We start from the raw sequence: 14,066 nt of genomic DNA, 5'->3' as shown, positions 1-14,066 counted from the left end.
AGGTGACTGGGGTGTACATACACCGGAGTTCGAGATGGATGAGGAGAAGAAAAAGGATCTAAATAAGAAGATGAATGAAGATCAGATGACACCTGGTTAGACTGAGGAAGATAAGGATAAGAAGATATCCTATCTGAAGAAGGAAAGGGACCTGGAGGGGGAGGAGAAGAAGAAAAAGAAGTTTGAAGATGACGAGAATGAGAGAAAGGGTCTCTCAGTGACCCTTCCTCCCTCTCCCATCTGTCCTCGCTGAAAGACTCCTGAAAACGATAAAGCAGAAAGAAACAAAGGAAGAAAGAAAGAAAGAAAGAAGAAATACGAATGAAGAAGAAACACAATAAGAGAGGAAATATATACACATATATATGTAGATGCATACACGGAGAAACGCACAGGAGCACTACGTCCGCGGGTGACTAGGCGAAAGAGAGTTGGGACGGACTGGCCTCGTTGATGCGGTGTACATACACCTCAGCTCTGTAGTAGCCTGGCGTGCAATACAAGAGAAGAAAACATTTGGTCTGTCTTTCGTTCTCTGAAAACGTCCACTTATAGCGCTAGTGAACTTCTTTCAGAAAAGACTTTCTCCCTCTCTTCTTCTTCTTCCCTTTTCCTGTAGTGTATCTGCTAACTTCAATCAATCTCCTACAGAAACTATATATATGTGTGCATAGATACATGTGAACGGAGAGATATAGATAAATAAGAAAGAAAGAAGCGATATGGATTTATCTCTCTCTTCATTTCTCTAAACACATGCATGCGAACTAGAAAAGAAAAAAAACCAAGGTGTACGTACACCTCACGATGTAGACCAGCACCCTGCCTGGCGTAGTAGTAGAGAAGACTTCTCTCCTCTCAAGCACAAACCCCACATTTCCTTCTCATCTTCAAACAGAAAAAGAGAGACCCATTAGGACGTTTCTTCTTTCTCTCTCACTCCTTTCTTTCTTTCTTTCTTTTTTGCTTGCTGTACAGGATGAAGACAAGGGGTTTCTCTCCTCACCTTGTGATGGAAATATCTTTCCTTTCTCCCTGTCTGCCGTGTCTCTTCCTCTACTGCGGGGGAGGCGTTTTTCTTCTTCTTCGACGAAGAAGAAGAAAAAGACGAAAAAGAACTGCCGGAAAGCCACCCCATCCTTCTTGACGAAAAGAACAAGAAAAGAGAAAAGCATTCATAAGATAGGACGAAAGAAAAGAAGAAGAGAAAGAGAAAGAAAAATGGAGAGAAAGAGAAAGGAAGAGACTAGAGACACGAGAGAAGACGGGAGAGAACGAGGTGAAGCGAGCGAACACTTCTTCTCTTCTATGTTACTTTCTTCAGCTCTTTCTGTTTCTTTCTTTTCTTCTTCCTTTCTTTCTTTCTTTCTTTCCCTCCTGTCGCTGTGGTCTTTCTCTTTCAAAAAGAATCGAAAGGAAATTTCTCCTTTTGCTTCAATCGATAGAAAAGAAAAAAAGAGAAAGAGAAGAAAAAGAAGAAGAAGAAGAAGCGAGAGAAAGAGAAGAAAACGAAATGACTACTGTCAAGCACGAGCACCCTTCTCTCTGTCTGTCTGTTACTTTTTCCCTTCTCTCTTCTCGAATGCTTCTTTTCTACTTTCTTTCCATCGATCTCTGCATAAGGACTTCAAGAATCATCGACACCTTTAGAAGTAACTGTGTGACGAGAAAAGAAAGAAAGAAAGAAGAGAGGAAAGACAAGGAGAAAGTGGGAGCTTGTTTCAAAAGACTTCCTATCCAGTCAGTGGTGTGTATACGGAAATTACTTTCTTTTTCTTTTCTTCTTCTTCTTTCTCTCTTCTCTCTCTTGCACATTAGTCTCTCTTTCCTTATGCCTAGAGAAGAAGGCTCTCCATCCGTCCTTCTCGAGATTCTTCACGATTTCTTCTCTTCTTATTCTAAAGAAAGGATTCAGAGAACAAGAAAGAAAGAAAGGAGAGATATAGGTGTTGGATTAAAAAGAAGAAGAAGAGAAGAGATTCTTCCTTCTTCCTTGCCTGCGCGTGGGATTTCACGAGAGATGAGGGAATGAGAGAGTGCGAAAAAGAAAGAAGAGAAAGTTACTTTCTATCGACACCCTTGCAGAGAGAAAGAAAGGAAGAAGAGTCAGACCAAGAAAAAAGAAAAGGAAGAAAGAGAGAAAGAAAGAGAGAATGGGAGAGTTCAGAAGGCGAGAAGACGAGAGAAAGAAGAAGAGGGGAAGAGATCAAGAAGACATTGTAAGTTTGAACTAGAAGAAAGTAACCGAAAGACGCAAAAGAGAGAGAAGACAGGAGAAAGAAGATACGGTGCGAATGGAGCGAAACAAGAAAAGAGAAGAAAATGAGGGGAGAAAGAAAGAAAGAAAAAGATGACAAGGAAAGAAAGAAAACGACCGGCTAGTTGACGTCCGAGGAGAAAAGAAGAAACAAAGAAAAGAAAGACAGAGAAAGGCAAGAAAGAGGAAAGAGGCCTTGAAGCGACGACAGGAGGTATGAAAGAAGAAGAAGAATGTGGAATCTCTCTTCCTCGAAAAAAGTGAATGGAAAAAGGAAGTTTCTTTCCTTTGACAAGAAGAGCTCTCTGCTCTTTCTCTTTCTCTCTACAGGAGATGCAAGGGCGACGAAAGAGGAGAAGAGCATGAAAGAAACAAGGAAAAGAATATAACCAAAGAAACGCAAAGAAGAAGGAAAGAGAGATTCTCTGTTTCTAAGAAGGAAAGTCTTCTCCTCCTCCATCAGAGATGGCCGAGAAGAAATCGCCAAACTCAAACGCAATAGCTACAGAATGGCTAGAAACCTCCTCCTTCTCCTCCCATGCTTCTTCTTCTTCTTTCATCAGTCACGAGATAAATTAAACTCCTCCTACACTTTATCGAACTTTTGCTATAAGAAAAGGAAGGAAAAAGAGAACAAGAAGAAAGAGCAGAGTAGGAGGAGGGCGAGGCGAGTTGAGAAGAAAGCAACATTACAGCGAAATGTCGTCCTGCATGCGCATGCATGTTTTCTCGAGCAAAGCTCTGTAGGACGTTTATCTTGACAAGAAGGAATTGAAGAGCGAAAGGACAAGAGAAAAAGAAGCAGAACACAAGAGAAGATTGAGAGAAAGATAAAGAAGAAAGAAAGAAAGAAGAGACAGAGTCAAGCCCGAGGCTGTTGGATGTCTTTTCTTTTCATGACCCTAACCAGAGGAGAAGAAGAAGAGAGAAAGACAAAGACTTCTCATCTTCTCTCATGCATGGATCACGCGACAAAGTAAAGAAAGAGAAGAAGAAGAAGACGAAGAAGAAGAAACTTTCCTACTTTTCTCTCTTCTTCATTCTTTTTTGGCTGTCCCTCTGTGTACGTGAAGTCGAGATCATAAAGAGAAAGTTGACAGGGAGAGATTCCTCGTTCTCGGGGGTAAGGGATTTCTTTTTCTTTCCATTCTTTTCTTTTCCCAGTCTTGAAGATGACCTTTCTTCTTGTCTATGAGATCTCTTTTGTATTTTTCGTATTCATTCTCTCTCTTCTGTGAGGTTTACTAGTAGTAGTAGTAGGTGGCAGGACCGCCTACTGCTCTACTACCATCTGTAGGAGGGTCGACCTCTCTCTCTCTCTCGCTCTTCCTGCTTCTAATACTACTACTACTACAGGCGAAGATTCTTCTTCTCTCCTCCTCTTCTTTCTGTAGTCTCTCTGCTCTGTCTCGTGTTCTCCTTGTCTTTGCATGATTTTTCTTTCTCTTTCGTTTTCTTTCTTCCCTTCATTCACACACCTCAACGCTCTTCACATCACCTCCCTCCTTCTTCCATACATACCTACATACATATATACATATATATATATATACATATATATACATATACATATATACATATATGACGAGGGAGGGAGATGTATGTAACATGCTACCTATCCCATGTCTATATATCTCTGTATATCTACGTATATCTGTCAATCTGAGATGTATATAGATATAGATGGATAGACAGATAGATAGATGGATAGATAGATAGATAGATTATAGATAGATAGATAGATTAAAGGTAGATAGATAGATTAAAGATAGATAGATAGATAGATAGATAAAGATAGAGAGATAGATAGATATCTCATTCTATGATGGTGTGGATATCCTCGGCTTCTTCGTTCGTCGTGAGTTGCTTTACTCCTCGTGTATTTCTATATACACATATGCCTCTCTCTCTACATATATATATATATATATCTATATATGTATGTATATTTATATATTTGTGTATGTTTAAGGTGTAGTGACAGTCCATAGGCTATCTCGTTGTGTATATCGTTACTTACGTACTCTAGCGAAAAGAGAAGAAAAGAGAGGAAAGGAAAAAAGAGACGAAGGAAGGAAGGCAAAACGCAACAAGGAAAAAGAAAGAGTGAAAGAAAGAAAGAACTACAAAGACTTTCGTCATGCGAATGACAAGAATGGAATACTTTGGTACTTTCTCTCTTTCTATCTTTATCTTTTCTGGCCTTCGTGTCTATTCATCTTTGTATCTACTTCTCTTTATGTTCTTTTCTTTCCTTTCAGGAGTGAATGAGAAAAGCTTCTTCGGCTTCTTCTCCATCTTCTCTTGACGTCTCTCCCCCTAACTCCCGTTTTACTTCTTCCTTTCTCTCTTATCTCATTCATTCTGTTTCTTTTCCTTATCATTCTTTTTCTCCTCTCCCTTCTCTTCTCTATCTTCTTGCTCTTTCTCCTCTTTTTCTTCTCTTTTCCTCTTCCTTTTCGTCACCATGGTGAGCCAAACAAATTCTCCTGTGTGTCCCTTCGGCTTATAAACGGAGAAGGAAAAGACAATAGAAAGAAAAGAAAAGAGTTCGAGTCACAAGAAGAGAATCTTTAAGATCCTAATCAATACCTGTCACCATACGAAAAAGGAGAAGAAGAGTTGAATAGACTAGAGTAGAATAAATAGAATACTCCTTCACTATTAGTCATCGTAATCTTAGCTTCTTCTTGTTCTCTATCAGTAATTTCTCATCTTGTGCTTTCTCGTTCTTTCCTAATTCTTCTTTTCTTTTTCCTTTCCTCTGCTTTAGTATCTTTCAAGACTTCTCCTAAACAGCTATCGCGTCTAAGTCACTTCACGACTCCTTTCTTTCTCGTTCTATCTCTCGCCTTTCTTTCCTTCTTTTCTTCTCTGTTTCTTGTCAATTCATTCACTAAGTCTTTCTCATTCTGTCTTTCTCTCTTCTTCTGCGTGACGGGGATGTCTAGTTAGCTAGCTAGCTATCTAGATCTTACGTGTCTTGGAATGTGTATGGGTGAATCCCCCCTTGCATGCACGGCGATTCTCGTGTAGACATCCCAGCATATTTCTCGATAGAGAAGTAACGTAAAGATGGATAGATAGATGTACGAGAGATAGATAGACAGATCAAAGATACATACATAGATAGATGAAGTAAAGATTTCTACATAGATAGATACATAGGTACGTAGGTCTATTCTTCATGTATATATGTATTTATGTATGTCTTCTTTTGGCGTAGCAGTAGTAGTAATAGTAGTAGTGCCTTCATACATATACATGCATCCATATACATAGGTATAGATATTCATACATATACGCATTCATTCATACGTCTTTATATCCCCCTGTGATGGATATCTGTACATGTATATGTATATATAGCTCCATCTTCTTTCTCCTTAAATCTAAGAGATATATAGACCTAGGGGTGCGTATATATATATATATATATATGTACATATGTCTATCACTTCTTCTTTTTCTTCTTTTCTTTCTCTCAACTTGTGTATATTTAAACCACAAAATAAGTAATCTTACCTCTCCCCTTCTTCTTCTTCTCCTTCCTTTGAGGAATCTGGCGATTCTTGTATCTAAGTGCCATCTTCATTCATTCTTTAATCTCCTTATCCAACTTTCTTTCTTATCTCGTACCGGTCTCTTTCTTTGTTAATTCTTTCTCTCTTCTCTCCTTCTCATCTCTTTTTTATCTCTTTCTTTCATCTTTCTCAATTCCATCCTTCTTCCTTGTGCTTCGAAGGGTAAAGCAAAGAAGACGAGGAAGTTTGCAGCGGTAAAGAGACGCATAAATCCCAAGGACGACAGACTGTAAGGGAGAACACACAATAGAAGGAAAGCATTCCCTCCTTCTCTCTTCTTCTTCTCTCATCTCTATTTCTCTTCTTTCTCTTCTCTGTGTCTCTTCTAGTGGAGTGGACTCTTCACTAGTAGGAGAAGGAGTCGGATAGCGCCGGCGTGGGGGACGAGAGACCATCGACTGTCTCTCCTCTTCTTACATGGAATTTTGAAAAGCATCTACACGCACATGAATGAATGCAAATAAAGACATAAATACATAGATAGATAGAGACTTAAAACAGCTAGCTAGCTAGCTAGCTAGATAGACAGATATCGAAACCTGCTGGTAGAAAATACTCTCCTGAAGGCGTTGATACGTATACCTCGGCATATATATATAGATAGATAGATAGACACATGGAGTTAGATAGATCTACTTATAAGTTAGGTAGATAGAAATCTAATCTATAGCGTAAGGAAGAGTCTATGGAGGTCTATTAGCTACCTGCTCGATTGAAAGGCGTGGCGGATGATTGAAAAGCCCTTCTCTCCAATGGCCTTTTTTCGATTCTGTGGCCGCCATATATATATATATATCTATATATATATATATTGGTGCATACATATATATCTCTGTAGGTATGCGTTTCTTAACTAGCCATCCCGCCAGCTGGTAGTAGACACGTGTCTAGTACCCAGAGAATGTGGCCAGTCTCTATGTCTGTCTAGCTTCATTGAACGACAAGAAGGCCTCCCATCTATCCGTAGCCTATCTATCCGCCTTTGGTCTATCTAACTTTAATCTATCTATCTTCAATCTGTCTATTCATCTATCTTTAATTTATCTTCAATCTATCTTTAATCTATCTCTCCGCCCAGCTCGTCTATTGATCTCTTCTTCACCTATCTTTTGTGTTCTTTCCTTATTTAGAAAGAAGGGTGACGACAAGAAATCTCTCGCACGCGAAGCGAAGAAAAAGAGAAGAGAAGAAGCTATTCGCGAACAGTAAGAGAAGACAATCTTTTCCTCTTCCTTCCTCCTCTTCATATTCATCTTCTTCTTCCTCTCTTCTGTATCTTTCTTCTTCCCCTTCTCTTCCTTCTTCTTCTCTTTCTTTTTCCTTCTTCTTTTTCCTTTCTTCTTCTCATTGTGGAAGAAGAGTGAAGACAGGAAATGATCCATCTTTCATCCTATCTTCTCTTCTTTCTCTTATGTTCACATTCTTCTCCTCTTTCGTTCTTCTCTTTCTCTTCCCTCTCTCAACCTTCTTCTTCTTCTATGTCTTCTCTCTCAATTCCAAGTGTATGTACAGCCCATTTCTTCGTGTCTGTTTTTCTCTCTTTGCCTTTGTCCTGTCTGGTGTTTCTTTCTCTTCTTTTCTGTCTCTTTTCTTCTCCTTTCTTCTTTTAGCGTTCAGGCGAATAGCAGCATGTTCTTTCAATACAACACAAATCTTGTTCCTCCTTATCAAATTTTGATCGATACGAACTTCGTAAACGCGGCTGTCCAGATCAAAACAGATGTCTTGAAAGGATTCATGGATTGCTTACTTGCCAAGTGTACGTACACCTCAGCATTCTCTTCTTCTTCTCCTCCGGTTCTTCTCTTCACGTGCCCCAGCAATCGCAGTTCATCTTTCCCTTCCTGATTAGGTTTCATGAAGCTGTGTGGAAGAAAAGCTCTTTTTTCTCGGGTTTGTCTTCTTCGAGAAATAGACAGATAGATAGATAGTTCAGAGATGGATAAATAGATTAGAGACAGATAGGTAGGTAGCCAGATAGATTGGTAGCTAATCAAAGAGAAGACGTTTTGTCGTTGCGACCAGTTAAGCGAACGATAGAGACAGTAAACTTGTCGTCCTTGTCTGTCCGGTGTATGTACAGTACAGATATGAATTGTTTATTTTCCGAACCAGGATTCATCTTTCGTTTCTCTTCTTTTCCATTTCGACTCCTTACGATCACTGATCTCTTCATACAGGAACGGTTTCCCTAGTTCCGGGTCATGTCCGGTGCATGCGTAAAACATCTCTCCAGGTGTACGTACACCACGACCATTCAGGTGTACATACACCAGATCGTTATCTCGGGATGTCTTTCGTTCGTCCAAAGTTCCTCTTTCCTTTCTATTATTGAATTTTGGTCGTGTTTCTATTGTCTCTTGACTCCCTATCGGTGTTTAGAGACAGGCGATAGAGAAACCTCTCACTCCTCTTCATCCATCGCTACTCTTAGAGTATACACCTTTCTATCCTTCCCTATAGCGTTATTCTTTACTTCTTCTTTCTATACATAATGTGTGTGGTGTATATACACCAGGTATTCCATGTGTAACGGACTGTGTGATTGGAGAGCTTGAGAAGCTAGGACATCGATATCGGCTAGCGCTAGCTCTTGCAAAAGATCGTCGATTCAAACGGCTTACATGCTGCCACCAAGGAACTTACGCTGATGACTGTATAGTACGGCGTGTTACGGAGGTAAAATAAGAGACAACGAGAAGCGAAAGAAAGAAAGAAAGAAAAAGATACAGCATAATGAAGAATACTTCTGCCTATTCTTTTCTCTTTAGTCATTCCTATCTTCTGTCTCAGATGTATGCAACGTTCTTTATCCGATCTTTTCTATTGAGAATGGTGATTCGATGAGAAACTTTACGACTATGTCTCCTGTATCACTACTCTCGGTGTATATACACCATGGCTACATATCTAACCTAAAAGTTGTAGTTCTCACTTTCGTACATATGAGTACACACATTTCTATCTCTATATGTCTATAAATAGTCATAGCGTGAAAGTATTCTCTTTTCTTTTTCGTCTTTAGCTCGCCGAGACAGGATAGATTTTTCTTTCCTTTCTTTCTTCTTCTATTCTTCTGTGTTTGGGTCTTTTCTCTAGTAAAAGATTCTCACTGTCTCTCTCAGTCCAGTCTCTATTCTTTCTTTACTTTAGCTCTCTCTCCGAAGATCCTGAGCCTAGAGGAGGTCTACACCTTGTCTCTCGATGCATAGAAATCCAAACATAAAGAGAGAGAGAGGTATCTATATCTGTCTGCTGCTGCTCCTGCAGTGATACATGAACTTACTCATATATGTACATTTCCTGATATATAAGATAGGCATATATATATATATATATATGCATATATAGGTATATGTATGGAGACATACATACACCTACGTGTCACGATTGTCGTCCAGCTATGACGAGTAGACAATGTCTATTCATGTTTTCTATTCATCTATCTATCGTTAATCTATCTATCTATCTGTATATGTACTGATACAGTTGTGTATAACGGATCTATCTTACGTACATTCTCTCTCTATCTCTGTATATATATATATGTATGTATATGTTGGAGAAGTAAAACAGACAGATTGAAGAAGTAGAGTTTTATGATGCTTAATTTTCTTTCTCTTCATGTGACTCTCCTTTCTCTTTCTCACCTTGTTCTCTTCTTCTTTCTTTTTCATTCTTTGGCTTTTTCAGCATAAATGTTATCTCGTAGCGACGAATGATAAAGACTTGAAGAGAAGAATAAGAAAGATTCCAGGGGTTCCGATCGTCTACGTTAAAAACCACAAATTTGCTGTCGAAAGATTACCCGACGCCATTGCAGCTGTCCCTTCATCGAAATAGTCAACAGAAAAAAAAAAAACAACCCCTCTTCGAGTGTATGTACACCCCACTCTACATACATGTATAAATATATATATATATAGATGATACAGAGACACAATTCCGGCCTAGACATCAAGTGTTTTTGTCTTCTGTGTTTCTTTCTCTTCTTCTTGTTTTCCCTCTGTCTTTTTCTCCTCTTTTGCGTGTCTTGTCACTTGTTTCTTCTTTGCTATCGTGAAAGATAAAGAATTGTCTGTCGTACGTTTTGCCTCTCTCTCTCTCTCCAGCGAGAGCGATCATTTCTATGTAGAGCAAGGATCGACGGTTTGCCTACAGTCATGGATACAGGTGTCTATACTCCATACAAAGAAGTCCTTCTATGAGCCCGCCTCTTCATCTATCTATCTTCATGTATCCTATCAACCTGTCTGTGTATGCTGTATATGTATATCTGTATGTGAAAAAGTAGCTGGATGGCTGGCTACACATTGTCTGTCTGGTCTATTCTATCTGTTTCTGTAGATCGGACTTCCTTCTTTCGCATGCAGAGGAAAGTTTCTCTCTGTCTCATATTTCGAGAGCTTCTTCTAACTAACGCTCTCAAACCGATCTCCTGAATTTGTCCTCTCTATATCCTCTCTCTCTCCCTTCTAGGTTTCTCTTTCCTCTCTCTTCTTTCTTCATATCTTCTTCTTCCCTTCTGTCTGGAGATTTCTTCTTTTCTCTAGTTGGGAGAGAAAAAAAGAAAGAAAGAAAGAAAATCTCTTCTGCTTTAGTTGAAGAGTAAGTGGGGTGGATATAGACCGATCCATCGCTTTAGTGAGAAGTTGGAGAGAAAGAAAGAAAGAAAAGAAAGAGCGCAGTTTCGTCTTTCTTAGGTGAAGAAATCCCCAGAGTTCTGCCAGATTAATCTTTTAAGAAACAAAAAAAGAGACAGAGAAGAAGGATGGTTTTTCTTTCTCTCTCTTCCAAGAAGCTTGGAGAGAGAAAGAAAGAAAGAAAGAATGAATGATAAGAGCAATCATTCCAGTCATCTTCTCTTATTGATGCGGAGACCTTCTAGTTTCTTCTTTTCTTCGCTCTTCTTGCTTTGTATAGGAAGAAAGAAAGGTATCAGGTAGGTCAGTCCTATCTATATATGTGTCTATGTATGTCTCTGTATACGAAGGACTAAGCCAGAAGGATTTTCTTTTCTTATCGTGACTGGAGGTTCTTTAAGACTCCTCTTCGGCTCATCCTTTTTTTTTCTCTCCACCCCCCGTTAACTTCGCATCGTTTCTACTAGAAGAGAAGAATAGCGATGAGGACGTAGATAGAAGTTATCTTAAATAAACACACAAAGATCGGTCTATCTGTATCTTACCACTTCTCTGAATGACAGAAACGCTTCTCGATACTTCACAAGAAGACAGAGCTCTTGAGACCTATTGAAGAGAATCCATTCTCTCTCTCTCTCTCCTTCCAGCTGCTTATCAAGAAGAGAAAGAATGAAAGGAAGAAGCAAGAGTATCGATCGATTCTTCCCCAGACATGTATGGATGGCTGTATGTACACTCGAAAAGAATCAGGCTAGTGAGGAGAAAGGGGCAGATCGAAGAGCTTAACTCTTTATTGAGTGATCCCCTTCATTGGTTTGTCTCCGAAGGGTTGATGAAGAGAGGAATGAGGAATTCTCTCGTTCTTCTCATTCGAAACTTTGAAAAGAAGACAGTTGCTTGCAAAAGCAAAGAAGAATCAAGACGGGAGACAGAGAGAGAGAACGAACGGAAGAAAGACGATAAATCTACACGATATGAGGTGTACGTACACTCCAGGTTGATATATTACAAGACTCGGTGAGGTTTGTTTTCATTCACAAGTCGAGATGAATGAAACAGACAGAAAAGAACTTTCTCCCTTTTTTAAACGGATCAGCTAAGAAAGCAATTCCGATGCTATCTCTTCTTTCTTTTTCTTCATATCACTGTATCAAAATACCTAGCTACCCATCGATCTATCTGTACATACACCCCACATGATGAGCTGTACTCCACTCCAAATCTATGCATGGAAAAAAATACAGATGGATACACACATAGGCCGATAGACACGCCCTACATAGATTACAAACCGATAGATAAATAGATAGATAGATAGATGAACGACGTTTGACTTAAAGAAAAAGAGAAATAAATGAAGAGACAGACACCTGTACCGTCGTCTATTACATAGATGGTCGTTTGTCTCGATTCGGTCTTTCATTTCTTCTTCTCTCTTTCTCTCTTTCTTTCTTTGTTCATTCACAGATGTAGACTTATCTCATTCCTCACTATCGCCATGCAAACCCCTCACTAAGACTGCTCTTCTCGCTCTTCTTCCCCTCATCCGTGAAGAAGTACCACATGAAAAAGAAAAGATTCGAGAAAGCGAAGGAGAAGAAAAGTCAACGGATCCTCTCCCCGCAAAAAGAAGAAGAACAAGAAAGACATTCCTCTTCGTACAATGGTGTTTGCTTCTTCCTTCCTTCTCTATCTACCTACCTACCTGTCTATCTATCTTTAATCTATCTGTCTATCTATCTTTGATATCTCTGCGTCTGTTTATGATGAGTCCTCTTTGATCTCTATCTATCTACGTCCTTGTCTCTGTCGTCTTTCTAGCATCTATCTATTGGTGTGTATATCGCTATCTTCACTTTTCGCAGGGGGGGTCTTGCCATGAAAGATAGCAGGAATTATTCTCGGGTCAGCTTGAGGAAAGTATTCTACAAGGCGATAAGACCGCATCCACCAATTCAAGAGAGAAGGAGAAGAGCCGAAATACACACATATCGTAGGCATTAGAAACACGACAGCCACGAAAGTGATGGAAATTCCTCGAGCTTTCTTCTGAGGGGATTGGGGTGTGCTGTAGCCCGAGAAAAAGAAGGAATAGCGAGGGGGTGAAAGATAAGGGTAGGGTGTATGTACACCTGAAAAAGAGGAGGAAGAAGAAGACGGGGTGGATACGATCGGAGAGGAAGAGACAGAAGGAGAAGGAAGAGAAGACGAAGATGAAGAGAAAGAAAGAGAGCTTGAACTTTTCAAGAAAGAAGAGAAGGATGAAGAGTCGTTCGTTATGGCCCGCTGAAAGAAGCAACGGTTAAGAAAACGTGAGGAGAGCATGTTGCTGTATGGGGGAGAAGAGACAGAGGAAGGAGCGAAAGAGAGAGAAGAAGATGAAAATGTGTGAGGAAAGGAGAAAGAAAGAAAAGAAAAGGATGGTCGGTGTGAGAAAAGACAGTCAGAGGATTCTCGAGAGGACGATGCCTCGCTATTTCTCAAGCATACTTCGCCGGAATATTCTCTTCTTCCTCCTGCTCTTGATTTGCTGACATTACAGAAGAATGAAAAGTCCTTCCTAGAAGCAGAGGAAACGCGGAAAGAAAAGAAAGAACTCATCTTGCTGTTTCAATACATGACAGCATTCACGCTTACCAGAAACCCCTGTCCTCTCAGGTGTACATACACCTCAAGAGCTCCCACCTGCCTACTACTACTACGACTGCCATACACCTAGAGTGAGGAGCGAGAACGAAGGAAACCGAACGAGCGACAAGCTTTTCTATTTCTTTCTTCAGAGAGCCTCTAAAAAGCGAGAGACTAAGTCTCTAGGTCAGAATGAAAAGGCGCAGAAGCTTTGAATATAGTCCACACGGAAAGGAAAGAAAAGAAACAGAAAAGAAAGCAATCAAAGCTTTCCAGAATGCCTAGAGCAGAGAGACGAATCCTCTCTAGAAAAGATTTAAGACCCGTCCGCATGCCCTTGCATGCATGGTACAGCGCGGGCGGCGGCGGGAATGAAGAGAAAAGCGAGAGATAGACGGAGAGAGAGAAATTATGAAAAAGAAATGAGAGAGAGAAAGAAAGGAGATCTAAGAAGAAAAGAACGACAGAAAAAAGAACAACAGCTCCTTTTCCTTCTGTCCTTAGAAAGATAGAACTCGAAAGACCTCTCTCATTAATTCTTCTGACCGTCAAATTTTTCTTGCTTCCGCATGTCGTGCAGTGATCCATGATTTCCGGTGTACATACAGCTGCTTCTTCTCTCCATCTCCTTATTCTTCTTTCTTCTACATCTGTTTTGAGTCCTTTGTCTTGAGATCACCCAAGAAATCCTTCTTTTACCCATGCCTCTCCCTTACCCTTTTGTTCATAGATCTCAAGTGCATGCCGATGTACTGCATAGATACATCTATTCTTTTCTTCCGCTTTTCTTTATCTCTCTTTAGCGAGATAGATGGATGGATAGATAGACTAAAGCTATAGAGATATCGTCTCTTCAAGACGGATGGATCGGTTCTTTTTCTACTTCGCTGCTTAGAGAGAGAGAGAGATAGAGACTGAAGGAATCGATCATCTTCCTCCTCAAAACACGTCAAA

At 39.9% G+C, this 14,066-nt stretch overlaps 3 protein-coding genes across 3 annotated transcripts in view; 1 reads left to right on the top strand and 2 right to left on the bottom strand.

Moving 5' to 3' along the window:
• CSUI_010560 (uncharacterized protein) overlaps positions 1 to 2,876 on the bottom strand; it is a 3,341-nt gene extending 465 nt beyond the window's left edge. The window contains exons 1-2 of the mRNA XM_068070663.1: positions 1,007 to 2,876; positions 3 to 260 (exon numbers count right to left, since the gene is read on the bottom strand). Coding sequence (XP_067917363.1) covers positions 3 to 260; positions 1,007 to 1,138 — 390 coding nt within the window. The 5' untranslated portion in view covers positions 1,139 to 2,876. The remainder of the gene's footprint in view (positions 1 to 2; positions 261 to 1,006) is intronic.
• Positions 2,877 to 2,908: 32 nt separating this feature from the next.
• Positions 2,909 to 10,475, top strand: CSUI_010559 (rrna-processing protein). Its single transcript, XM_068070662.1, has 7 exons — positions 2,909 to 3,380; positions 4,519 to 4,727; positions 6,003 to 6,070; positions 6,972 to 7,046; positions 7,452 to 7,600; positions 8,360 to 8,520; positions 9,535 to 10,475. The coding sequence occupies exons 2-7, from the start codon at positions 4,725 to 4,727 to the stop codon at positions 9,682 to 9,684; spliced, it is 606 nt and encodes a 201-aa protein (XP_067917362.1). The 5' UTR covers positions 2,909 to 3,380; positions 4,519 to 4,724; the 3' UTR covers positions 9,685 to 10,475.
• Positions 10,476 to 11,450: 975 nt separating this feature from the next.
• CSUI_010558 (uncharacterized protein) lies at positions 11,451 to 13,419 on the bottom strand. The gene has a single exon (XM_068070661.1). It carries the CDS (start codon positions 13,083 to 13,085, stop codon positions 12,309 to 12,311), a length of 777 nt encoding a protein of 258 aa, XP_067917361.1. The 5' UTR covers positions 13,086 to 13,419; the 3' UTR covers positions 11,451 to 12,308.
• Positions 13,420 to 14,066: the final 647 nt, after the last annotated feature.

This window comes from Cystoisospora suis (assembly GCF_002600585.1).
Source record: "Cystoisospora suis strain Wien I chromosome Unknown contig_7755, whole genome shotgun sequence".
Lineage (NCBI taxonomy): Eukaryota > Apicomplexa > Conoidasida > Eucoccidiorida > Sarcocystidae > Cystoisospora > Cystoisospora suis.
This window is presented reverse-complemented; position numbering and strand designations above follow the sequence as displayed.